Consider the following 27,186-nt stretch of genomic DNA (forward strand, 5'->3'; position numbering starts at 1 on the left):
ATATGTTACAGGTCAACTAATTTCTCAGCCTGCCATACTTCTGTTATAAGCCTTTTCATAATATATGGGAAGGCTCTTCTAGAGGACATACTCTCTTTCTCTTCCTTCCTTTTTTTATAAAACACTTGTGCTAATTAAATCTCAGGATACTTTAAAACATCATTGATGGTTATGTGGCTTTCCTTGACAAATTCCCATTTGGATAATTATATTGTCTATGTAAACTCACCCTGTAGTTTTTAGTTGATATAGGAATCTTCCTTTAATTTTTAAAGGAAATATGGAGTTTTATTGAATTCCTGTTACAATTGTAGTATACATTTCATTGGTTTAAGATCTTTAAAAGGTTTAGAATTTTTCAAGATAGAATGTTGGTAAGGATAGATCATTAACATTTAGATTCTGAGCTTATATTGGTGATTTATGTATATATAATTAGCAATATTTGTAATATTTCATCAAAGCTGCATATATTTTAATTATATATTGGAGTCTGGAAAACACCCATTTAGCAATAGCAATAGCATTTAGACTTATATACCGCTTCACAGTGCTTTACAGCCCTCTCAAAGCGGTTTACAGAACCAGCATATTGCCCCCAACAATCTGGGTCCTCATTTTACCCACCTCAGAAGGATGGAAGGTTGAGTCAACCTTGAACTGGTGGTGAGATTTGAACTGCTGAACTACAGCTAGAAGTTAGCTGAAGTAGCTTACAGTGCTGCACTCTAACCACTGCACCACCCAGCTCTTTACACCTTAATAATATATCAAAATGTGATTTGTGTACTTTATACTCATCTGAATTACAACTTCACATATCCAAGACAAACTGTGTTGAATTTAATGAATGCCATATTGCTACTATAGAGTTTTTAGAAGAATAAACAGAATCATTTAGTGTATGTCAGTGCTTCAGCATCAAACTATTGGGAAATTTTGAATGTGGTACCACAGGATTTTATTCAGGCTCAGTGTTGTGATTATAATTTTTTTGAATGAGAGTAGGAAGATAGTTTATCCCTGCAGCTTACAGGGTTTTCCAAGCTAAGGCAGGTTTCATAGCTTCAAATGTGCTTTACTGCAAAGTTTGAAACTACTCAAAATCTTATAAGATCAACACTGATGGTTCTACAAAATATAAAAAAATGCTTTCATGTTTAAAGACAGATATAGCCTTATTCAATGCTAAAGTATGGTTTCTTCTTAAAACCATTTGGTTTATGTTTGTCCTACTTCCTATACTTTTGACCTATTAGTAGTTAGAGTTCATTATAAATACTCCTGGCTTTAAAAAGCCCTAATTTAATTTACTAGGCTTTTCTATGAAAAGCTTGTGCTCATTAAGTTTTAACAATTTTAGATCTGCCCTCAAACAATACATATGGGATATAGGTCTCCAAAACAAATGTAAGCAAGATGTCACAATCCATTATATCACTCCAGCTTATTATTTATCATTCAGAATCATGATTCTGAAATTTCTTAAGACTTTCACTTTAGCCAGTCCCTTAGGTGTAGATCACTAGCATAGTTGGCAGTTGGTATGACAATGGCATTAAATAATCTCATCTTGGTTGCTATGTTTATTGCAGACATGGTTCATACTGAGCACCTTCAACTCTGACAATAGAAACTCATTATCATATATATACCACAAACATGTGATATCCCTAAACTATAATGTCAACATGTCTAGAAACCTGTACAACAGTACTAGATGATGTTTAAAAGTAGAAAATGGCAGTACTGACTTCTTTGTGATTATATTGATTGATTGATTGGACTTATATGCCGCCCCTCTCCGTGGAATTGGGGCGGCTCACAACATTTCAATGAAAAACAGTATATAAAACATATCTAAATCCAGTTAACATAAACAATTAATTTAAAATATTTTAAAAAGCTAAAACATTTAAAAACCAAACATTTGAATACACACTACAACATCCTACACATTAACTGGCCAGAGGCTGGGGTCTAATATCCCCAAGCCTGGCAACATAAATATGTTTTCAAATTCTTACGAAAGGCAAGGAGGGATTATAACTCTTGTAATACTCATTCTAATTCTATTTGTTGATGCTTTTGTCATATTCAATTATGCAACTACATACCTTTGAAAATACTATATGTTACCTTAAAAATAAAATAACATAATATGTTGGACATTCAGAAAAATTAAATTTTGCCCTATCAACTTGATAACAGTGCTTCTTGGATTAGTGAATTAGAAAAGTTATAATTTGTCCTTGTAGATAAAAATACATGTCCCCATTTTATATTAATGAAAACAAATTTTAACATTGTTTAACATTTTTAATTATAATTTTCCCCACTGTTAAATAATTGAGGTATAGTGTTCCCTCAATTTTCGCGGGGGATGTGTTCCAAGACTGCCTGCGAAAGTTGAATTTCCGCGAAGTAGAGATGCAAAAGTAAATACACCATTTTTAACTATGAATAGTATCACCAAGCTTCCCTTAACACTTTAAACCCCTAAATTACAGTTTCCCATTCCCTTAGCAACCATTTAAATTATTATTCACTATGTTTATTTGTTAAAGTTTATTAAAAAAATATTTATTAAAGGCAGACGAAGGTTTGGCGATGACATATGATGTCATCAGGTGGGAAAACCATGGTATAGGGAAAAAACCAGCGAAGTATTTTTTAATTAATATTTTTGAAAAACCGTGGTATAGACTTTTCACGAAGTTCGAACCCGCAAAAATAGAGGGAACAATGTACTGCAGGATTAAGTGGTCCTGGGATTTTTGGATATTGCACTGGTATATTTTGGAGGGGGGAGAGAAAACACTGCTTCTCCTGCTTTTTAAATTTATCTTTTTTACTGAATTAATTTTTAGTCTTCCCCAATTATTATTTACAATCTATTCTATAACCCCCAAATTTGTTAATTGTTATATAAAATCATACTATTACATGTTAATAGTTCCTGTTAGTTTCTTAATATCATCTGATCTCAGACATCTCAAGAGAGTTGCATCATCACCTATGGGATTTCAGTCATTATTTGCTTAAACAAAAGCACAAACCTAAACAGTTTTAAAGAGTTCTTTCCTTTTTTTATTTCCACGTTTCTATTAATATAGTAGAATATTTTTTTTACATTAAACATTTGCTTGACATTTTCTGCGAAACACCAAAGAAATTTTCTTATACAACATGCTGCCGCAAAAGGAGCCTTGGTATAAACTGTGTAATGTTTAGCCACTATTTTGTAGTAATTTTGATAATTGATACCAACATTGCAAAAGCAGAAATTCCCCAGGCTACAGGCAGCCTACAATACTATAAATAACAGTCCCATATTCACAATGATTGGTATGTTTGAAGTTTAACATCCATTTGCTCAAGGTTTCCAGGACAAGTGCAGTATTTTTAACTTGTAATTGTCCTGATAAATGAAGAATTAGAAATGTGAAGGTTCAGGGAAAAAAATTAAAATTGACTGAACTCTGTGCTAACAATGAAAATTTTTGGAAATGCTTTAAAAAGCCCAAGGAACTGTGTTCTTTTAGAATATTGAACAAGTAGAACAGGATGCACATATGTTTCTGTCTTATATTAAACCTAAATATTTTCTAAATATATAATAAATAAATAAATAATAACAGGTAGACTGCATCAGAACATTATAGTTTTTCTTCATAGAACACTCATATAAGAAAACAATAGAATAGAATTCTCTATTCTATGACCAAGTGTCATTGGATACACAAAGAATTTGTCTTGATGCATATTCTCTCCGTATACAAGAAAAGATAAATTTGTCATGAGGTATAACACTTAATGATTGTCATAGGATACAAATAAGCAGTCAGGAAACAATATTAATATAAATCGTAAGGATACAAGCAACAAGTTGCAGTCATAAGTGGGAGGAGATGGGTGTTAGGAACGATGATAAGACTAATAGTAATAGTAGTGCAGCCTTAGTGAATAGTTTGACAGTGGTGAGGGAATTATTTGTTTAGCAGGGTGATGGCGTTCGGGGAAAAACTGTTCTTGTGTCTAGTTGTATTGATGTGCAGTGCTCTGTAGCGATGTTTTGAAAGTAGGAGTTGAAATAATTTATGTCCAGGATGTGAGGGGTCAGTAAATATTTTCCCCGCCCTCTTTTTGACTTGTGCAGTATCCAGGTCCTCAATGGAAGGCAGGTTGGCAGCAATTGTTTTTTCTGCAGTTCTGATTATCATCTGAAGTCTGTGTTGAACTTGTTGGGTTGCAGAACCAAACCAGACAGTTATAGAGGTGTGGATAACAGACTCAATTATTTAATTTTGAATGTTTCATGAAGAAATAATTAAATTCAACTAGTATTGAACCTTGTGGCTTATTTTTAGTGGTTAACAATTGTATACATAGCTATCTGTCTACAATATGGAACTTCAATGTGGAACTTGAAAAAGAAAAACATTGTCCATGATGGGCTATAAATTCTATAATACATTCGAATATACACTGTACTATAGTAATATATGTTGTATTCTATTATATCATGCCATAGGGAAACAGGTGTTTGAACAGAGTCTGTTGCAAATCCAGATGACAACTATTTTTAAATACAGTATATTATAAAAACACTGCCACAGGATTTATAACATTAATCATAACTTCAAGGAAATGTATATTTGTTTCTTCTCTAGTTTTGTATATGCCATTAATTGTTGGCAATGCGGATGACACTCTGCATTAAATAAACTTGGCAGTGTCTCTTAGAAGGATAAATCAATAAAAATTGTACATAAAAAATAATATCCAAAACCAACAGGAAACATTTAAGCCATCTAGGATACTCTTAAAGTGGCATTGTTGAATGGAAGATAATAAATACTGACTTCACTGTGAAAATGTTGAACCAGAATTCAGATCTAACAATATTTCTTAGGAATGGAGACCAGGTTTTCTTACTATAATGATGCTGAGAAAACAATGTTTATGCCTGGTTATTTTGTTAAACTATTCTGTCTCAGGTCTCCTTTCAGCTTTCCCCCCAAAGTACAGTGGTACCTCTATCTACAAACACCTCTACTTACGAACTTTTCTAGATAAGAACCGGGTGTTCAAGATTTTTTTGCCCCTTCTCAAGAACCATTTTTCACTTACAAACCCGAGCCTCCAAAACTGTAACTGGAAAAGGCAAGGAGAAGCCTCTGTGGGGCCTCTCTAGGAATCTCCTGGGAGGAAACAGGGCCAGAAAAAGTGGGGAGAAGCCTCTGTGGGGCCTCTCTGGGAATCTCCTGGGAGGAAACAGGGCCTCCACCCTTGCTTTTACATTGATTCCTATTGGAAAAATTGCTTCTTCTTACAAACTTTTCTACTTAAGAATCTGGCGACGGAATGAATTAAGTTCGTAAGTAGAGGTACCACTGTACTGTCTTTCACAATTACAGTTTATATTTTGTAATTGATAAAAAGGTGTGACCTACCAAAGCTTTGCTTGTAGTTCAGTTTAGTTTATGTTATTTAAATGGTATCTCATACAATGAAATTGAATGCCATATTCATACATAAGAAAACTATTTAAAGAAATAAAACAAAAATTACACGTCCTTCACATTCTACATAATTAAATTGAAAGCACCTGATACTGCATTAATATTGTACTATACAGTAGAATTCAACATAGTTAGTGCTGTTTTTCAGCCTATTTGTCCTTGTTTTTATTGTCCTGTACTGTCTGCCACCTGGCAATAGTTCAAAAAAAGGGTGGCCAGGATGAGATGGATTTTTAAGAACATTTTGAACTTTCTTAAGGCAGTGGGAGCTATAAAGCTCTTCCAAGGAGGGGAGAGGGCAACCAATGATCCTTGGGCATTGACGTTAACCCTCTGGAGCTCTGTCCTATCTGCCACAGTGCAATTAGCAAACCATACATAGGTGCAGCAAGTTAAAATACTCTCTATAGTGCAGTGGTAGAAGGTCACCAGCAATTTTTCATTCAGTTGTTGTTTCCTGAGAAGTCTCAGGTAGTATAATCTCTGCTGGGCCCTTTTGACCAGTGCTGCAATGTGAGCGCCCCAAGTCAGGTCCTCTTTTATGTTAACACCCAAAAAAGTAAAACTGGCCACTTGCTACAATTGGTCTCCATTGATAAGCAAAGGCTGGGTGTCTAATCTATTCTTCCTGTAATTTGTACTTTGTTGTTTTGCTCTTGTTGACCTAATGAATACTTATGATCAAGTCCAGTTGCAAATAGAATAGAATAGAATTTTATTGGCCAAGTGTGATTGGACACGCAAGGAATAAATACTATTAAAGGGGCTTCTAAATGTCTTGTAAACTGAATAACTTCAGTTAAGAGTGTTAGCAAAGAAAATAGAGCTAACTATTTCCTTCCAGCTTCCCCCAAAATATTGGCTTCTGTTCCATTTAGGAATTTGTATTAATTTGCTTGTAGATGTGGGACATTGTTTTTCATGGAGAGGAAAAGGTTTGGAATTAAAATGTTTTGAATTAAAGGACCAAGATTGGTGTTGAAGGTCAAATGTGAAACATATAATGACATCAAATTTCCCACTGTGGTTCTTTATTTTCTATAGTAGCAATTATGTAGAGATTTGGAAATGAAATAACAGTTAAAATCTTAGGAACCTTATTGTTGCTGGTGTTTTATTATTTTGAGATGATTAAAAAAGATGCTAAAATATCTAAAAGAAGCTTAAAAATTAGAACAAAACTGCCTCATTTAGCCCATACTGTTATAATTTTTTAAAAAAGTAATTGTCTTAAAAACTTGCTGTAGGAACATTTATTAATATTCACACAGGAGACTTGTGAATTGCTCATGGTAGCATTATTTCTCTGACAGTATTGGTGGATTCTGTGTGTTGTGATTCAGCCTGACGCTCCTCAGGGACCGGCTGGATCTCTGCCGGATCCATGTCCAGAGGAGGAGGACAGTGAACAGGAGGGGGAGGACCAGGCAGACGGGGGAGAGGAACGTCAGGAAGAGGAGGAGGGAGAGCAGCCTGAGACCCCCCGGGGGGGGCCTCTCCCCAGCTAGTAGCCTGGATTCATTGGATGAAGACGCACAGGCTATAATAGACATGAGGCAGCGACGAGCAGCTCAAAGACGGGGCCAATTAGAAAGGTATTTCCATCCCTGAATTGGCAACAGCTGGGTTTGGGTGTGGTTCTTCTCAGCAGGGTTGAAAAGGCAGGCCCGCCCTTACAGTCTTGTGGAGAGTTATCAATTGGTAGTCCTGTGACCTTGCTTCGATTCTCGGCGTCTCTGATCTTGGCTTGTGGCCTAGAAGTCTGGAAGACTTGGGGGAGGCGTGGGTTTTATTATCTCCAGCGTTGTTTTTGCCAGCAAGAATCCTGTTTTATTGCCTGGCCTTCGTGAAACCTCTGTGAAGCTTCATAGTGTTCCTGTCTGTAAGAACAGTTTTTGTTACCTGTGTTTGCTTTGAATTATATAAACTGCCTTTGCTTTTTACCAGTGTGTCTGGCTACTCTTTTTGGTTGGTGTTGGCGTCTGGGGGGACCCAGACAGAACACTGTGTGGTGACTTTTATTTGTACATAAATCATTTAACTAATAAAACTGCTTCTGGATGCATGCATGTATACAGTATATGTAAGTATGTAGCAATTATTTGAAAAATATATGCCTCATTATGCTCAATGCATTTTTTATAAATAGAAGAATTGGGCTACTAATCTTCAGTTTACATGGAGGGTTAGATAGGATTCAGATCATAATCTGAATGGATTCCAGGCTACAACAATACATATTAAAATTAAGACAGCATTGTAATGGAACATGAAGAATTACAGATGACGTGAATCTATCCTACCTCTTAAGTTTTCTAAAAATAACCGTGTTGGTACTATTTTCTGATTGCATTTTCTATTGTTCTTCTAATTAAGGTCCTAATAATATATAAAGAGACTCTGATTGAATAAATAATGGCAAAGTTTGGTGGCTGTTAATAAACAATAAGTTTTGATTTGGGCCTGATCTATCCCTATACACACTGCTTAGAAAGTTAACAACTGGTTCTCCTGAAGTGGTGCGAAGTGGCTGAATCCCACTAAAAACATTTGTAAAAAAAAGTGATAGAAAGATTGAATTTTGTTTAATTTTTCTAGCCTCTGTCATGTACTTTACAGTATTATGATCATATGCACACAAAATGATTTTAAAATATAATTTGATGTTCTATTAATTTACCATTGTATACATTTTAATTAATATTTGCAAATAAGCATTTAGGTTGCAACTCTAAAAAGCAAATAAAGAAAATCTTAAAGGTAACCCCTAAGAATACATTCATTTTTATAGGCCACAAAATAGATGATGAACTTCATAAAATTATTAGTTTGCCTGAATCTTGAAAAAGATCTAGTAAATTAACATTTTCTTTTTCTCTTTTTAAATTTTCAGTTGGTTGGTGGAGAATTCGATCTAGAAATGAACTTTATAATCCAAGATGCAGAAAGTATAACATGCATGTCAGAACTTTTAGAGCACTGTGATGTAACATGTCAAGCAGAAATTTGGAGTATGTTCACTGCCATCCTTCGTAAAAGTGTCCGGAATTTACAGACCAGTACAGAAGTTGGTTTAATTGAACAGGTGCTATTGAAGATGAGTACTGTGGATGACATGATTGCAGGTATAATTTATATAATAGATTATCAGAGTCCAGATATATTTTTAACATTTTATATGAACTGATTAATTATTCAAGGATATTATCTGAGCATGGTTTGAAATTTAAAAAGTTCAAACTATTTTATAATTAATAAAATTATGTATTTTAAAGAAATATGAATAGATTATGATTATTGCTGTTACCACTTTCTCAGTATTCATTTTAAAATGTTTTTTTAATCCTCAAAATAAAATTTTGAAAGTTTGTATTTAGCTTATTTAGTGTATTCAAAAAAACATTTGTGAATTTGAATTGGATGGTAATCGAAGTAAATCAAATATTAAATTCTGCAGATGTATTTAAAAATGCTTTCTCGGGATTATTTGAATGGAAACTATAATGTTGAAAGAGCTTTAGTATATATCAAAAATCTTGTGCGCCAGAGGAAAAAAAACAAAATTAAAATGCAAGTTTACAGAGTATTTTTTAAAAGCTTTTAATGTGTAAGCTATTTTACAATATGATCAATTATTTTCCTCAGTGTTTTATATCATGAAATATAGGTATTGAACTATTTCTTGCAGAACCAATATCTCAGTATCTTAATCTTTGTCAGGATTTCAGTAAGAATCTGATAATAATTCTTGAATTGAATCCAGGAACTAAACTCTGATATTCCTATGTTGGTCACTAATTTTCACAGAGAATCTTTAGAGTTGCCCTTCAGAAAAAAAATTATGTATTGTAAAGTTGTTTAAAACAATGAATGAAATTTTAAAAGGTAGGTAAATCAATCTTGGTGTTAATCTTTCCATTTATCTTACTGTGAAGTAAGAAGTTTTAAAGCATCTGTTGGATTTTTTTTTCATTGCCATGAGAGATATTTTCATAGAACATGAAGGAGTTATTATGTTTTTCTACTAGATTAACATTACCTATTGTCACTGAATCTGATTAACTAAGTGTTGGGATTTGCTTATATGGAGTTAAACCCAAAATATGAATTAAAGTCTGTACTCTGCATACTTATTCCAATGTTATGCACAATAGGTGCTACAATATTACATTGTATAATTCTGAAGTATGAAGGCCAATAATGTGCTGGACTTCTCTCCATTTTTTCAGTATCATTGCTATATGTTCTATAATAAAAATCCATCTTAGAAGCATAATGTTCATTATTAAGCTTGAGCTTTGTAAAGGACAAGAATCCAAATGGATGGCAGGCCTAAATAGTAAAAAATTAATTCTAGCCAATTTTAGCTTCCTTATTATAAGGAACATATAACTGAGTAAATGTGATAATGCTGTTCAAAAGTCAAGACAGATATATAACTATTTGAATAATATGTTTAATATGAAAAAGCAAATCCTATGCCATTTTCTATTCCACCTCTCTAATAATTTTATCATTCAAAGTTATATCCAAGGACAAAGTGTATATTTAGTTTTTTTATCACTAAAGCAGTAGGCTTCATAGTTCCATAGTCTGAAATTAAAATACTTCTATCACATATTTTAAATATACAGAATGAGATACCAGGAAATAATCTATATTCTTGTTAAGAAGTCTGACAATGCTCAATATTCACTCAGTTAAATTAAGAAATAACTTCTGGAAAATGTTATGAATTTAAGAATATTATTTGGAGGATAGGGTATTAACTTTTCAAAAGTATCCAATATTTGATTAAAAGTATTCCCAACTATATTTGTATAAACCTATTAAAATGATTGTATGTTTGTTTTGGAGAATATTTGGTAGTCTGTAAATTTTTTTGCAGTACCAAACATTGACCATCAGTCTAGAGATCTTCAACTTAGAACACTTATCAGAGGTAGTTCTTTACTTATGATCAGAATTTCCATTGCTAGGTTAGGCCATTTTTAAGTGAGTCAATTCAATTTTGTAACATTTTTTGTTATGATTAAACAAATCACTGCAATTGTTAAGGGAATCATGTAGTTGTTAAGCAAATTCAGATTCCCCAATTGACTTTGCTTGCTGGAAGCCAGCTGGGAAAGTTATAAATGGCAATCTCACAACCCCAGGATGCTGCAGCCTTTTAAAATACATGCTAATGGCCAAGTGCCTCATGACCATGAGGATGATGCTACAGTCATAAATGTGATGACTAGACATAAGGCACTTTTTTGAGTTGCTAAATGAATGGTTATAAATCAAGGATTACTTATAATTAAAGTTGCAACACATCTTGCAAATTTACATTTACAATTTGCATAAAATAATAGGCTGTGATGTCACAATTGTGAGCTGATCACCATACTCTTAGATTGTGATCATATGCTTACAGGGATGGTATGACAGGGGGCAAACTACGAGGACTGGTCATATTGCTACTCATTCAGCACGGTTAAAACTTTGTATGGTCACTGAACCTAGTGATCATAAATAAAGACTACCTGATATATAATTGCAAAACATAACATTAAAAAAAACCAATATTCCTACTTCAAGTTAAGGTTAATGGTTGATAAAAGCTTCCATATAGTTACAAAATAATCTCTGATCATTTCGGAAACCTATTGAATTAATAAAGATTCTTCTTCTGATCAATATTTCTTGCATTATTGCAAATCATTCTATATTGTTGATTTAGTTTATGAAAAAAGAGAAAACTCACAATATGAATTTATTTATCCAATCATTCAAATGCACAAGTTGTTTGGGCTTTTGTTATGGCAGATCTAAGAAGTTTCAAAATGAATAACTTGTCGTTATTCCTCTGAATTTTGCAAGATAGTCTTTAATTGCTGGGAATCCTAGCATCCAGAACTAATAATGTTAATAGTCAATCCAGTTTGTACATTGAAATATTATTTATATATAAAAAAATAAGGAAGCAATTTAGTAATTTTATTTTTCTTTGAAGATCTTCTTGTTGATATGTTGGGGGTTCTTGCAAGCTACAGCATTACCGTTAAGGAATTGAAACTTTTGTTCAGCATGCTTCGTGGTGAAAATGGAATCTGGGTAAGCTATGGCTAATGCAAATATAGTTATGACTTGTTTAATTAAGGTGCAATATCATGTATAATTAAGCATTTAGCATTAAAAAAAATTAAGTGAGCTTCTGATGACTTCTTTAAAACAAATTTCTAGTCTATTTGGAAAACTAGATATCAATTAATATACCATATCTCATTGTAAAGTGAATAAAATGAACATTAATTATAAATATAGATACTAGTGGCATGTCATAGCGGTTTTAATGTTGCAATACAACTGGTGAGGCCCAGGTTCATGTATATGAGAGAATTCATTGGTAATTTTAAGCCTATAACTTTCTACTAAGGGAAATTTGAGGAAAGTGTTATGTGTGTGCTGTCTCTTTCTTTAAGATGAGGTGGGATACAAATCTAATAAATAAATACAGTAAAATAATTGTAAATTTTGTTTTTGATAGCCTAGACATGCAGTCAAGCTGTTGTCAGTCCTTAATCAGATGCCACAGAGGCATGGTCCTGATACTTTTTTCAACTTTCCAGGCTGCAGTGCTGCAGTAAGTTTTAAGCAATAATTTATTTATCATACTAAAACTTAAACCCTCTTCTAAAGTATAAATATGACAATGCCATGTTTAATTGTTTCACTTATATAGAATTAGTATGAATACTTTTGGAGTTTTGATATCTGAGAAAGATATCTGAAATCGTTTTTCTTAGTAAAAACTATCTAGGTGTATTCTGCTACATATTCCAACCCTCAGAAACTCTGGAATCATATGCATTATGCTAAAGAAAGAAATGGAAAGTGGGCACACACTCCAAAAACCACAAGCCCAGACAGATGTATTTCCATCTATTTTCCCAATTCTAGTATCTTTGTATGAATTATGATGGGACAGCTTGGATGAGTGCACTGAGATTACAAATTACTTATTTTTTTGCAAAACATTTTTAATTTTATTTGATAATAATTAACTTTGTTTTCATTTTTTTTCTATAGGCAATTGCATTGCCTCCAATTGCCAAGTGGCCTTATCAAAATGGGTTTACGCTTAACACTTGGTTTCGCATGGATCCATTGAATAATATTAACGTAGATAAAGATAAACCATATCTTTATTGGTAAGTATCATTGTGATGTTTTTACTCTTGTTTAATTAAATAATTTCTTGCTTACTTCTTTTAGTAAAGAAAACAGGACTTTTCAGAAATTGTTGTAACAAGATAGAAAATTACCAAAGAAAAGAGAAAATGTTTATACTGTAGTCTTCTTTATTTTTACTCAGTATCTCCCAGTCCAACTTATCACAGGGTTGCTGTATTAAGAAGAATTGTAGGAAAGAATACTATACGTTCATGGAAGAAAGCGTAACATAAACCAAACGATTAAATGAGTAACCTTTTCCCAATACAACATAGAGGATTCTTATATAATATAAGAATATAAGCATACAAACGGATGTTGTACGCTTTCCTAGTAATCAGTGAAGCTAAGCATAGGAAGAATTACACTTCAGTAAACCTAAGATTGTGACTTTGAATAAATATATTTTGTATTTGATCATTTCTTTTCATATCCAACATTATAAACTATTGGACTTGGAAATGTATTATTACATAGGACTATGTAAATGCAGGAACATATACATTTATTCCTCCAATAAATGGAGGAGTACATACATTTATTCCTCAAACAAATGTAGGAACATATACATTTATGTAGAGTAAATCCAGCCTATTTGAGCTGGCCAGCTCAAACAGGCTGGATTTACTCTACATAAATGTATATGTTCCTCCATTTATTAAAAAAAATTATCTATCTATCTATCTATCTATCTATCTATCTATCTACCTACCTACCTATCATCTACCTACCTACCTACTACCTACCTGCCTGTCTGTCTGTTTACTGCATTTATATGCCTCCCCTCTCCGAGGACTAGTTAAATTGGAGTCAATATTATAATAAAATGTGAGAAGTAGACACATTCTACACTTCAGCTTCACTTATTGTTACCAAATGTCTGAAATTAATAAGTAATAAATTGCACTGGTTTTCTTTTGTTATATAAACACCTTTGGCTTTTGGCTTTAGAATTGGGACAATTGGAAAAAAGATATAATCATAAAATTTACTATGTATTGCTTTGTAGAAAATAAGTTCCCTGGAGAAGTGGCCCAGAAATTCAAACAAACAAACAAACAAACAAACTCCAAACAAATAAAGTATCTCAATATATTAAGAGATAGTTTGTTGTGTGAATGCTCCTGCTTTGAATAAGTAGTTTGATAATGACAAAAACATAGGGAATAAAGAAAGGTGACAATAACAAAAGGAACATTCTGGTTTTTCTTAGGAAATTGGGATTTTAGAATTTTTAGAATTTTTTAATATTAGATTAGATTAGATTAGATTTATTGGATTTATATGCCGCCCCTCTCCGCAAACTCGGGGCGGCTCACAACAACAATAAAACAGTACATAATAACAAATAACAAATCCAATGCCCACCAATCTAATTACAGTTTAAAATTAATAAATTTATAACAATCCCAATGTATATAAAAACAGACACACAGTCAATCAATCAATGGCAAAACAACATGGGCAAGGGGGAGATGTTTAGTTTCCCCATGCCTGACGGCAGAGGTGGGTCTTAAGGAGTTTACGAAAGGCAGGGAGGGTGGGGGCAATCCTAATCTCAGGGGGGAGCTGGTTCCAGAGGGTCGGGGCCCCCACAGAGAAGGCTCTTCCCCTGGGTCCTGCCAGACGGCATTGTTTGGTCGACGGGACCCGGAGAAGGCCGACTCTGTGGGACCTAACCGGTCGCTGGGATTCGTGTGGCAGGAGGCGGTCCCGAAGATATTCTGGTCCGGTGCCATGAAGGGCTTTATAGGTCATAACCAACACTTTGAATTGTGACCGGAAACTGATCGGCAACCAATGCAGACTGCGGAGTGTTGGAGTGATATGGGCATACTTAGAGACGCCCATAATTGCTCTCGCAGCTGCATTCTGCACGATCTGAAGTTTCCGAACACTTTTCAAAGGTAGCCCCATGTAGAGAGCGTTACAGTAGTCGAGCCTCGAGGTGATGAGGGCATGAGTGACTGTGAGCAATGACTCCCGGTCCAAATAGGGCCGCAACTGTCGCACCAGGCGAACCTGGGCAAACGCCCCCCTCGCCACAGCTGAAAGATGTTTCTCTAATGAGAGCTGTGGATCGAGGAGGACGCCCAAGTTGCGGACCCTCTCTGAGGGGGTCAATAATTCCCCCCCCAGGGTAATGGACGGACAGATAGAATTGTCCTTGGGAGGCAAAACCCACAGCCACTCCGTCTTGTCTGGGTTGAGTTTGAGTTTGTTGACACCCATCCAGGCCCCAACAGCCTCCAGGCACCGGTACATCACTTCCACTGCTTCGTTGACTGGACATGGGGTGGAGATGTACAACTGGGTATCATCAGCGTATTGATGATACCTCACCCCATGCCCTTGGATGATCTCACCCAGCGGTTTCATGTAGATATTAAATAGCAGGGGGGAGAGGATCGACCCCTGAGGCACCCCACAAGGGAGAAACCTAGAGGTCGACCTCTGACCCCCCACTAACACCAACTGCGACCGACCAGAGAGGTAGGAGGAGAACCACTGAAGGACAGTGCCTCCCACTCCCAACCCCTCCAGCCGGCGCAGAAGGATACCATGGTCGATGGTATCGAAAGCCGCTGAGAGGTCAAGGAGCACCAGGACAGAGGACAAGCCCCTGTCCCGGGCCCGCCAGAGATCATCCATCAACGCGACCAAAGCAGTTTCCGTGCTGTAGCCGGGCCTGAATCCAGACTGCTGGGGACCTAGATAATCGGCTTCTTCCAAGGACCGCTGGAGTTGGAGTGCCACCACCTTCTCAACAACCTTCCCCATGAAGGGAAGGTTGGAGACTGGACGGTAGTTATTAAGCACGGCTGGGTCCAGGGAGGGCTTCTTGAGGAGGGGGCGCACAAGCGCTTCTTTATAGAGTGATGGAAAAACTCCCCTCCCCAAGGAAGCGTTGGTAATCTCCTGGGCCCAGCTCCGTGTCACCTCCCTGCTGGCCGAAACCAACCAGGAGGGACACGGATCCAGTAAACAGGTGGCGGAACTCACAGCTCCAATGGCCTTGTCCACTTCATCAGGTGTCACCAAGTCAAACTCCTCCCAGACAGATGGACAAAGACGTTTAGCCCCAGTCACCTCGACTGACTCGTTGTCAGTCGACTCTGTTTTATAATTGGAGTCGAGGTCCGCTCGGATCCGAGCGATTTTATCAGCGAAAAACATGTTAAAATCCTCGGCACTACTCTGCAAGGGCTCCCCAACCCCCTCTGATTAAGAAGGGAGCGGGTCACCCTAAACAGAGCGGCCGGGCGGGATTCCGCTGACGCAATCAAGGCGGAATGATACGCGCATCTTGCCGCCTTGAGCGCCACTTTGTAAGTCTTAATATGAGCTCTTACAAGTGTTCGGTCGGATTCGGACTTACTCTTCCTCCATCGCTTCTCTAGACGTCTCTTCTGGCGTTTCAACACCCGGAGCTCCTCGTTGAACCATGGAGCTCTACGGGGTCTAGTGCCACGGAGAGGTCGCAACGGCGCAATCCGGTCAAGAGCCTCCACTGCAGCCTTGTTCCAGGCCTCAGCAAGAGACTCTGCCGAACTGTGGACGAGTGTATCTGGAATAACCCCAAGCGCCGTCTGGAAACCTTCTGGATCCATCAGGCGTCTGGGGCGGAACCTCCTAATTGGTTCCGCCTCCCTGCGGGGAAGGATTGGAGCCAGGAAGTTAAGCCGCAGTAGGAAATGATCTGACCACGACACAGGCAACATTTCTAAGCCCCTTAATCTCAGATCATTACTCAGTTGCTCAGAGAGGAATATCATATCGGGTGCGTGTCCACCCTCGTGAGTCGGACCCTGAACTACTTGAGTCAGGTCCATGGCTGTCATGGTGGCTATGAACTCCTGTGCCAGTCCAGAGGAACCGCCGAGTGACGGTAGATTGAAGTCCCCCAGGACGATAAGTCCGGGGAACTCCACCGCCAACCCGGCCACCTCCTCGAGCAGCACAGGCAGGGCTGTTGACACGCAGCTGGGAGGCAGGTACGTGAGTAACAAGCCCACCTGAACCCCTAAGTCCAACTTCACCAGGAGGGACTCGCAACCCGCAACCTCTGGAGCAATGAGCCTACGCAGGCCAAGACTCTCCCTGGCTATAATAGCCACTCCTCCCCCCCTTCCCTGAGGTCGAGGTTGGTGCCAGACCCGAAACCCAGCTGGGCAAATTTCAGAGAGAGGAACTCCTCCCTCCGGGCCCAGCCATGTTTCGGTCACACAAGCCAGGTCGGCCTCCTCATCCAGGATTAAATCCCGGATGAGGAGAGCTTTATTTACCACTGACCTGGCATTGAGTAGCAACAACTTGAGCCCAGGGCCAGAATCACACTCATCACCAGTGCCTTGAGTTAAGCTCATGGAGCCGGAAGAAGGGATTGCTACTAAGCAGCGATCCCTCCTTTCCCTGGAACGGCTAGCTCCATGGCTTCCGCCATACCTGCCTCTCCCCAGCAAGACCGGAATATTTTGACCCTCTGCCACCCCAGAGATAAGTGTCCCCGTCCCTCCTGCCCTTCCAGCGTCAGATGTGCCAAAAATTCCATTCATATCATATTCATTCATTTCATACATATTATAATCCCACCCACCCACTCCATTCCATCTATCACCCCGGTCCCATTCATTTTCATTCACAGCATTCCATTCATTCCAATAATTACTAAAATAATCACATTCACTCACGCCGTCCCTACCACTCTCCCATCCAACCCTATTCACTCCGTTCCTTTCAATCTGATAATTAAAAACATCCATCACTAAAAACCCAACAATTAATTATTAAATATAAATTTGATAAAACACAATTCTAAAAACCCAATTAATTATTAAATATAAATTAGCTAAAATACAATTCCCAATTAATTAATTAAATTAATTAGATATTAAGATAAGAATATAAAAATAGCTAAATATAAGAATATAGGAAAATATATATACTGTATATAGAAAAAATATAGAGAAAGGAGTCAGTCAGCAGCTCTTAAAAAAACAGCCAGTAGATGGGGTCAAAGTCCAAAAAATGGCTTCTTAAGGGTCTAATACGATCGTGATTGTCCACTTGGCAATTATCCCGATTTCTGGGGGAAACAAAATCAACAAAGTGCTGGCCCTGACCCCTGACCAGCACCCCCAGTCCAAGTCCACAAGGCTTAGTTGTTATTTCCTCCGACTTTCTTAACCTTGTGTCCTTCCTTGCTCCTGTCGTTTGTATCAGTCGCCCTCCAATGTCAGCTGTTCTCCCTCGGCGGCATCTCCTCTCACAATAGTCCCTTCGGCTCCAAACCAGCACAATGTCCTCCAAACCAGCACCATGTTTATTTATTAAAATGTATTAAAAAAAATATTAAAAGCAGACGAAAGTTTGGTGATGACATATGACGTCATCGGGTGGGGAAAAACGTGGTATAGGGAAAAAACCCGCAAAGTATTTTTTAATTAATATTTTTGAAAAACCGTGGTATAGACTTTCCGCGAAGTTCGAACCTGCGAAAATTGAGGGAACACTGTATATTCAGCTGACTAGAGGTAGAAAGATCATTCCACAGGTCAGCATGTGTAATTGTTAATTCAATGGTAATTGTAGGTTTATAAAACAAAATGTCTATAGGAATCTTTATGAAACAATATTATATAATGTCAGTGTCTACTGTCATTAGTCCTGCTAAGTACGTGCTAAGAAATCTTTTCCAAACTGAGAGAAAGACTGTCTCCCATGATCATTCCCACATACCATTACAACTGTTAAGGACGTTAGAAATAATGAATGAAATAACTTCTCTAACAAATCAATATTTCTGAAATGAGTTATGCTTTATGTTTTGAAGGGTGATATTAACTATATTTAAATTATAAAGGATATAATGCTAGTGCATCTATAAATACTGGGGTGGGTTGTAAGCCCACATTCAGTAGAATGAAATACATATTGATATTTAGACTTACATAATCTAGAATACATTTACTGTATTTTTCGGAGTATAAGATGCACCTTTTTCTTCCCTAAAAGAGGCATACTTTGAATGTAGCTTTTTCTGAAGCTTTTTTTTTCCAGCCCTAACTAGGTCCTAACGATGTTCCCAGCTCTTACCCGCTTGCAAGATCTTTCATTGTTACTCTCTCCGAATAAGGTTTTTTTGTAAGCCCTAACCAGGGGATAAAATAATGTGCTGAAGCTGACCAGACTAAGGACACTAGCTGTTGTGTTTGGGCTTGGGCCAGCCGTTGCTCCCACAGATGGGAGAGATGCGGCACAAAGTGAGTGCGAAAGCCTGGCTGACAGCCAGGAAGATGTGGCAGACAGCCATGAGGATGAGGCCACTGGGTCAGAGGAGTTGGCAGACAGCACGCAGGACTCAGCAGACAGCCCAGGGGATTTGGCATGCAGTCACTCAGACAGTCTGTCTTCCTTGGATTCCTCTGCAGACCAATTCATAGACATGCGTAGCCGAAGAGCTATGCAAAGGAGGGCTCCATTAAAGGACTATTATCAGTGATCAGAGTAGCACCTGGGCTGGGTGTGGTTCTTATACTGAGGGCTGGGTGTGGTTCCCTTAATGAGGGCTAAAGGTATAAAAGGGAACAGAGGCACAAGGCAAACTGTGGCTGTTTATCTGTGTTACTTTGTGGTTCCTGCTCTGAAGTTTCTGTTCCGTGCCTTTGGATTTCAACCCAGCCTTTTCAGGGACGTGGGAGGTGAAACCTCTGGGACTTGCTGTTTGCTCTAAGATTCAAAGGACTCCTGAAACGTTTCTGCTCCATGCAGGTTGTCTTTGTTTGCTTTTTCCTGTGTTTTGTATTTGGGCTGATTTACGCCTTGCACTATAAGTTTATTCCTGACAACAAGGACTGTTTTGGTTAACCCTTTTTTGTTTGTTTAATACAAGTTTGCTGATTAGAACAGCACGTGTGTGTTTGATTTCTTTTCCTTGGACTGTTACTAATTGCCTGAGCCCAGTCAGGCAGAACACTAGCCAGATGAATATCTAGTTGGCAGATCCCCCCTCATTTTCCTCCCCAAAAACTAAAGTGCGTCTTCTACTCCAGTGCGTCTTATACTCTGAAAAATACGGTATAATATTACTGTGAATACAATTTTCCCACTTTCCTTTAATGATATATTTATAATCATGATTTTGAATGCTGGTACAAATATTTCAAGCTTTTCCCCAATTTCCTCATTATATCTTAATAATATCCCTGCAATACAGATACTAACTTTAGTTGTAATAATGCATACATAATGCATACATTTTGTAAAACTTACAATGAATTAACATATTCTGCTGACTCTATTTTTGTAGGAATAAAAGCATTTTGTCCTATTAAAAAGTTTTTTCTTTGTATTTGTTATTGTCCTTAAACCTACAATACTGAAATTCTGAATTTACAGGTTTAGATCAATTATAGGTATTCCTTGCTCAATGACCACAATTGGGACCAGCTACTCCATCACAAAGGGACATGATGTTAAGCAAGACATAATATACCATGACACATTTATTATTTCATTTCTGCCATGGTGGTTGAGTGAGTCACCTATCATTGCAAATCATATGACCACAACTTGCTATTTTACTACTGGCTTCTCCATTGATTCTACTTGGTAGTCAGATGTTAAGCACACAACTGGTGATCATGTGATTATGGGACACTATGGTGGCTGTAAACACCTGCCAGTTGCAAAACAGCCAAATCTTGATCATGTAACTATATGGGGACACTGTAACAATTGTATGGTTTGTTGTAACAGTTTGCATGGTCAAGTTTAAATTGCATTTAAAAAAAAAAAAAAAGCTTTTCAGATATATATCATATTTTGTTTTCTGTTTATTTATTTTTAAAAAAATTCTTATATCTTTGTATATTAGCAGAAACAAAGCTAATTATATTATGTGATAGGTTCAAATAATAATGAAGGTAATATTTATTTCCAGCATTTGAAATCCCTATTGTAATGCATATAGCAAGTCAAATTGTTAAAAATAAATTTCAGTTTGTGTACTGTACAGTTTGATTCTATTAATTAAACATACTGTAACTTAACAATATAACACAATACAATACTCTTGTAAAGCTTCTTTTTAAAACATATATTTTAAAATTTCAGTTTTCGCACCAGCAAAGGGGTTGGCTATTCTGCACATTTTGTTGGTAACTGTTTAATAGTCACATCATTGAAATCAAAAGGCAAAGGTTTTCAACACTGTGTGAAGTATGATTTTCAGCCTCGCAAGGTAAGCACAAAATGCTTATATTAGTAATTATAAGAATTATCAGAGAATATCAGCCTATTTGTAATTATGATTAAAGTTATAGTTACAGTGAGATGGGCTAAATTTACTCTTTGCATTTTGGACTTTTTTGAAGTCATCATAACAAATGGATGCAAAAGGTGAGTTATCAGAATAATTATTTGTGATCAAACAGAGTACATTATATTAAACTAAATTTATGCATTTTTCCATAGAATGCCACTATATTATTTGAAATTTTATCAAATTTATTAAATTGAATTGTAAAGTTTTTCTGGACACTCAAAACAAAAAACAAATAATAAATGTATGCCTGCAATTCACACTATAGTTTGTCTCACTATATTTATTCAAAAATAATAATTACTTTGTGAAAAATGTTACTCATTTATATATTTCAGATTAGAATAAAATGAAAAGAGTTTTAAAATTTTGTTCCTAGCCTTTTGTTTGCTGAATTTTTCCCTGAGATTTTAAAGTTGCAATATTTTATATTGACTCATTAATTATGTGTCCTTAAGTCAGTCAGCTGTTAGTTATCATATAGATTTTATCCATGATGCTCTGTCTATAACCTTTGATATTTCCATTGCCAATTCTAAGGATGGCTATTCCACCTGTTGCCATTAATTTATTTTTCTTAATATTTAATTTTAGTCCCATTTTATTAAAGTTTGCAATTTTTTTTACATTTTCAGTAAAAAATTTGAAAGCAGTAAAAGTTGTACTGCTTTCAAGATAACACTATTATACTGTATTATATGATATGTTCAAATAATAATACTGTTCATTGGAACTTTTCATTTTCAAAATCTGATAGACAATTTCTCATGAGCAGTGTTTGAAATATTTATGATCTGGAACACTTTGAAATTTTATTTAAACTGCATTATGGATTGTTTGATTTTTAAAACATATTTTTCAATAATTTTCATAACACTTGAATTATTATATTTGTATTTTCAGGATAGAACTATTCTACAGTTTTGTATTTTAAATAGCACAATTGTTAAAAGAGATTGAAAAGTGATGCTTCATATATCTTGCCTTTCTTTTTAGTGGTACATGATCAGCATTGTGCACATCTACAATCGCTGGAGAAATAGTGAAATTCGTTGTTACGTTAATGGTCAGCTAGTATCCTATGGTGACATGGCTTGGCATGTGAATACAAATGATGTATGTTTTCAAAAGATTCTTATGTTTCTAAATATATACAGAAAATGTATTTATTTATTTATTTTTGCTCTTTTAAAATGTTGATTTATAAGGCCACCCCCCAATTCAAAGCTGACTCTGGAAGGCATTACAAAATGTATCAAAAACTCCCTAACAAAATATTTAAAAAACCATAAAATAAAAAGGACCTTGCATATCAGAGAAAAGGCATACTGTGGCCCAAACAAACCAATATCCATCAAATAGATATACCAGTCAAGAGCCAAGTTTTTAAAGATTCATAAATGCATGTTCTTTCTAGAAATTACAGATAAAGAAATATAAGAGATTAATTGTTCCTATGTCCAGGGAACTCTTTTTAAAAAAACAATACAGCTGGGAACAGATCAGTTATAGGTCTATCTCTTTTCGAAGTCAAATTACACATAATTATTGGAGCCTTGTGATATTTCATTATTTTTTAAAAACTATCATAGAGGATTCCTATTTTCTAAAAGCAACACCACTTGGAAAGGAATATCTTCTTGGGTACTATTTTCCCTGTCCATGCTATTGTTTAAAAGAATAAAACTATTTCTTTCTTTCACAAATTGCTCGTATATAATCTGGAGAAAAGGACTTTGACTGCCTAAAGAAAATAAATCACTGGAAGGATTGAGCCATAAATCTCACAAATAATATATATAAACATATGTATTGACAATAAGGAATCAGATTCATATTGAAATGTACATCTTTCCTTTTGCTAGTTCCCTGAAGTGTTTATTCCCCAGACCTCTTGATTTTTAATAATATCAAACAATAAGAGGTCATAGCTTTATAACAGTTTCAGATTGGATAATGTGTAAGTAGTATACTGCAAATACTTTCATCTTCTAATATGCCAACAGATGGATCATTTTAATTATATTAACAAGGAATTTTCTAATATTTGCCTTTATCTTCCTTTTTAAATATAAACTAGGGATGTGGATGGTTGTATTTCTCCATAATGTTACATATGCATATTGTTATTACCTGCAAATTTAATGAATGTGGGTTTAAAATAGCTTGCATCTTTTTTCTATGCATTTCTATGTATTTTATTGTCAAATTCCTTTGTTTTTCTTTTATACAGAGCTATGACAAATGTTTTTTGGGATCATCTGAAACTGCTGATGCAAATAGGGTTTTTTGTGGTCAACTCGGGGCAGTCTATGTATTCACTGAAGCTCTTAACCCAGCACAGATTTTTGCTGTACATCAGTTAGGACCTGGATATAAGGCAATATTTTATTATAATTCCAGTTTAGAAAAAAAACTTGTTGAATTAAATTATAACGAACTATCTGGTGTTGTTTGAGCTCCTTTTATATAGTTGTGAAATTATAGTTCTTATTTTATAGAATATGCTTTTAAATATATAAGTGTGTGTGTGTGTGTGTGTATGTGTGTGTGTGTGTGTGTATGAAGGTCTTGGCATATTTGGGTTTCTTCCTGTGTAAGTTTCAGAGATTTCTGGCGACTTTTCAATGAGGTCCCATTCGTCATCTTCAGGCTGGTGCTTTAATTTTAAATATTCAGTAAAAATATGTGATACACACACACACACATATACTAAAGCAATTCTAATAGATATCCATAATTTAGTTTATTTGATTTGATAATAAAGAAATGAATTGAATATTGATTTTTAAAGGTTGCATTGTATTAGATTATATGATATATTCATTTCCAAAAATATTGTAATATCATCTGTTATGTGATTCTCATAGCAGTATTTACAAATGCTTTATTTGGTGTGGCATTGGTTGGAATGTCTTCTCTTTGCCAACAATTAATTTATTTGCATCTATGAAGAGTAACTCTATGTTGCTTTATTTTATTACTATGTAATGAAGTGGCCATATCTTGATTATTTATTATGGCATTAGTGTTTGTCCTTCCATGTTATATAAGAGGTATACTTTTGTAAATATCACAGTAATTGTCTGCTTTAACATTCTTTCTTTCTTCTGCAGAGTACTTTCAAATTTAAATCTGAAAGTGATATTCACCTTGCTGAACACCATAAACAAGTTCTATATGATGGGAAACTCGCAAGTAGTATTGCTTTCACTTACAATGCTAAGGCTACAGATGCTCAACTATGCCTTGAATCTTCACCAAAGGAAAATCCTTCAATTTTTGTACATTCTCCCCATGCTCTTATGCTTCAGGTTTGTATAACAATAGATTTATTATTTTCAAATTTTCATCGTTTTATTAATGTTACATAAAGCTGTGTTTGAAAGCTAAATATATCTTGAAAAATCATTTTTACACACTATTGATGTATGCAGCCTTCTCTGTTGATGAATTTTCTGTAATGATTATTATCTTTAGTCTATAATTTATTTATTATAAACAGTGAATCATGATTTTGGTTTTAGTAATGGTAATTCCTGTATTAGCGATGAAAAGGCAGCCGTAATTTTTTGTTACAACTGAAATTCTGCTTACATTCCTGTTACTGTTAGAATAGAAACAGTCCAGTCTTCTTGAACAAATGAATCTAAAATAGATGAAATACAGGTGGATTATATTCCCATTGAGTAGCACATGTTTGTCCTTGAATGATGGTCCAATAGAAAAAGAACTGCTTCTTCTTTTTTAAATGCAGGATGTGAAAGCGATTGTGACACATTCTATCCACAGTGCAATTCATTCAATAGGAGGAATCCAAGTTCTTTTCCCTCTCTTTGCTCAATTAGACAATCGACAACTTCAAGACAGTCAAGTAGAAACAACTGTCTGGTAGGTTTTTGTCAGGAAATCATATTGTTGGAAATGTTAATAATTTTGCATAATATGTGATAAATGCATTGAGTGGTTTTCACCCTCTATACTATGTTTTGTTTTTTCCAGGCTATATGAGGTATAATATAAATGGTAGTATAAATGGTATATGGTGGATATGTTAATCAAAATAACTCAAGTTTTTAAAAATCACTTGTTTTATATTTGGATTACAAAACATTTGGGTCATAGCCATATTTAACAATAGTTTGATGAACCATGGTTTTGTTCATCCACACAGTATCTGGGTTATAATAAAATTAAGTTGTGATGTATGATCATTATAATATAATGTTGACTACACACTCAGTCTAAATCTAAATTATATTAGACTTTACATAATATGAGAATCTTTCAATAGAGTTGTTTTCTTTCAGGCTTATAACTGAAAAATGAAATTTCTGATGGAATTAAAAGTAAAAGAATTAATATTAGGCATTTCCAAACCAATCCTATAAACCTCAGTCTTTGTAAAAAATGGATTGCCCTTCAGATGACAGTATTGGCTAACCTATTAAGGGTTAAAAAGTCTTGGCAAGATTGAACCTCATTTGTGCTTAAATTAGGGTTGTCAAACTGGTGGCCTGTGGGCTCGCTGTGTCACACACAAGCCATGCCCATAGTATGATACATCACAATATGTCATGTGACACAATTGCATTTGACATTTGGGCCTTAAGTAGTACAGCATTCATAAAATAGTAGACCTCTTAAGCTAGACTGTAAATTAAAGAATGGAATGGCAACTCACTTCCATATCATTGCCAGAAGAATTGTGAAGTCACTAGAAATGAAGCTTGAGTCAAATTAGATTTTATCTTTTTGCTACTACCATAAATGATTACAGTGAAATATGAATAGCTCATAGAAATGTAACTACATTATTTAACATTTATGAATAAGTGCCCATTTTTTAAAGCACTTACATTGGACATTTTTCTTGTTGATATTTTTCCTTAGTAAACTAGAATTAAGGGCTATTATGTGAATTACTTGAATAAACATTTATTATATGCTTAAATGATGTTTGGGGAGTTTGCTCTTCATAGCTTTAAATGACAATTAGTATATAAAAATTCACAAAAGGCAGCAAATAAAAACTGGTATTAGTAGAATGAAAGCTTTGTAATTAATAGCATCTAATTAGATTACTTGAACTAAATAAATATTTTATGTTGGAATCAGACACTAAGTTTAGGAAATAACTCCTGACAGCTACTGAAATTTACTTTTCAGTTGCCATGATTAGATGTACAGTAGATGTTAGGAAAACATATTTCAAAATGTTTGGAAGAATACCACTCTGCTCATGAAATAAAGAATGCTATTAATTAAACCCCTCGTCTTTTTTTAGACTTTTATGCATAGGTCTATAAAAAGTGTCTGATTTAATGAAAAACTTTGTATGAAATTCAAAACAAAACTTCAAAATTATTTTTCAAGTGTGCATTTCTTAGCAAAAGTGAACATACATAGTTAGTTGGGCTCCTGTAAAATAGAAAATTTCTAGAGAAGATCAAGTTATCACCTGAGCATTCATTCTCCATTTGTATCTAAAGTCCTGCCTTCACAATCATGAAGATACCTTTTAATAACAAATTTTGATTGATGTGCCCATTTGTTTATTTAAAGCATTTATTCAGTTGCCCATCTTGAACCAAGATCTGGGAAGTTCAAAATCCCAAAATAAAATCATTACCTATCTATAATAAAATAAAAACAAAAAGATTTGGTACAGTGGTACCTCATCTTACGAACGCCTCTTCTAACGAACTTTTCAAGATACGAACCCGGTGTTTAAGATTTTTTTGCCTCTTCTTCCGAACTATTTTCACCTTACGAACCCAAGCCGCTGCTACTAAGATGAAGGGGTTTCTTCCCCCCCCTTTTTTTAAGAAAGAAAAGGGAGGGGTGGCTTGGAGTGGGGAAAAGACTCAATTTAATTAACTAGGAGAACGGTGTGTTTGCAAGCACTGAGGGGGGTGTCTTTTTAAGAAAGAAAAGCGAGGGGTGGCTTGGAGTGGGGAAAAGACTCCATTTAATTAACTAGGAGAACGGCGTGTTTGCAAGCACTGAAAGGGTGTCTTTTGAAGAAAGAAAAGGGAGGGATGCCCCCCTTGCCTTTCTTCCTTCCCACTCACCCTTTAGCCTAGCCTTGCTTCTTCCACCCGCTCCCTTTAGCTGCTC

General features: G+C 35.5%; 1 protein-coding gene across 3 annotated transcripts in view; it reads left to right on the forward strand.

The window, feature by feature from the left end:
- NBEA (neurobeachin) overlaps positions 1-27,186 on the forward strand; it is a 428,967-nt gene that overhangs the window by 15,200 nt on the left and 386,581 nt on the right. For all 3 annotated transcript variants that reach the window (XM_070749903.1, XM_070749906.1, XM_070749905.1), the window contains exons 2-10: positions 8,419-8,650; positions 11,524-11,624; positions 12,058-12,153; positions 12,600-12,721; positions 20,859-20,985; positions 22,063-22,182; positions 23,300-23,446; positions 24,183-24,380; positions 24,824-24,957. In XM_070749903.1, coding sequence (XP_070606004.1) covers positions 8,419-8,650; positions 11,524-11,624; positions 12,058-12,153; positions 12,600-12,721; positions 20,859-20,985; positions 22,063-22,182; positions 23,300-23,446; positions 24,183-24,380; positions 24,824-24,957 — 1,277 coding nt within the window. The remainder of the gene's footprint in view (positions 1-8,418; positions 8,651-11,523; positions 11,625-12,057; positions 12,154-12,599; positions 12,722-20,858; positions 20,986-22,062; positions 22,183-23,299; positions 23,447-24,182; positions 24,381-24,823; positions 24,958-27,186) is intronic.

Source organism: Erythrolamprus reginae, chromosome 4 (assembly GCF_031021105.1).
Source record: "Erythrolamprus reginae isolate rEryReg1 chromosome 4, rEryReg1.hap1, whole genome shotgun sequence".
Classification (NCBI taxonomy): domain Eukaryota; kingdom Metazoa; phylum Chordata; class Lepidosauria; order Squamata; family Dipsadidae; genus Erythrolamprus; species Erythrolamprus reginae.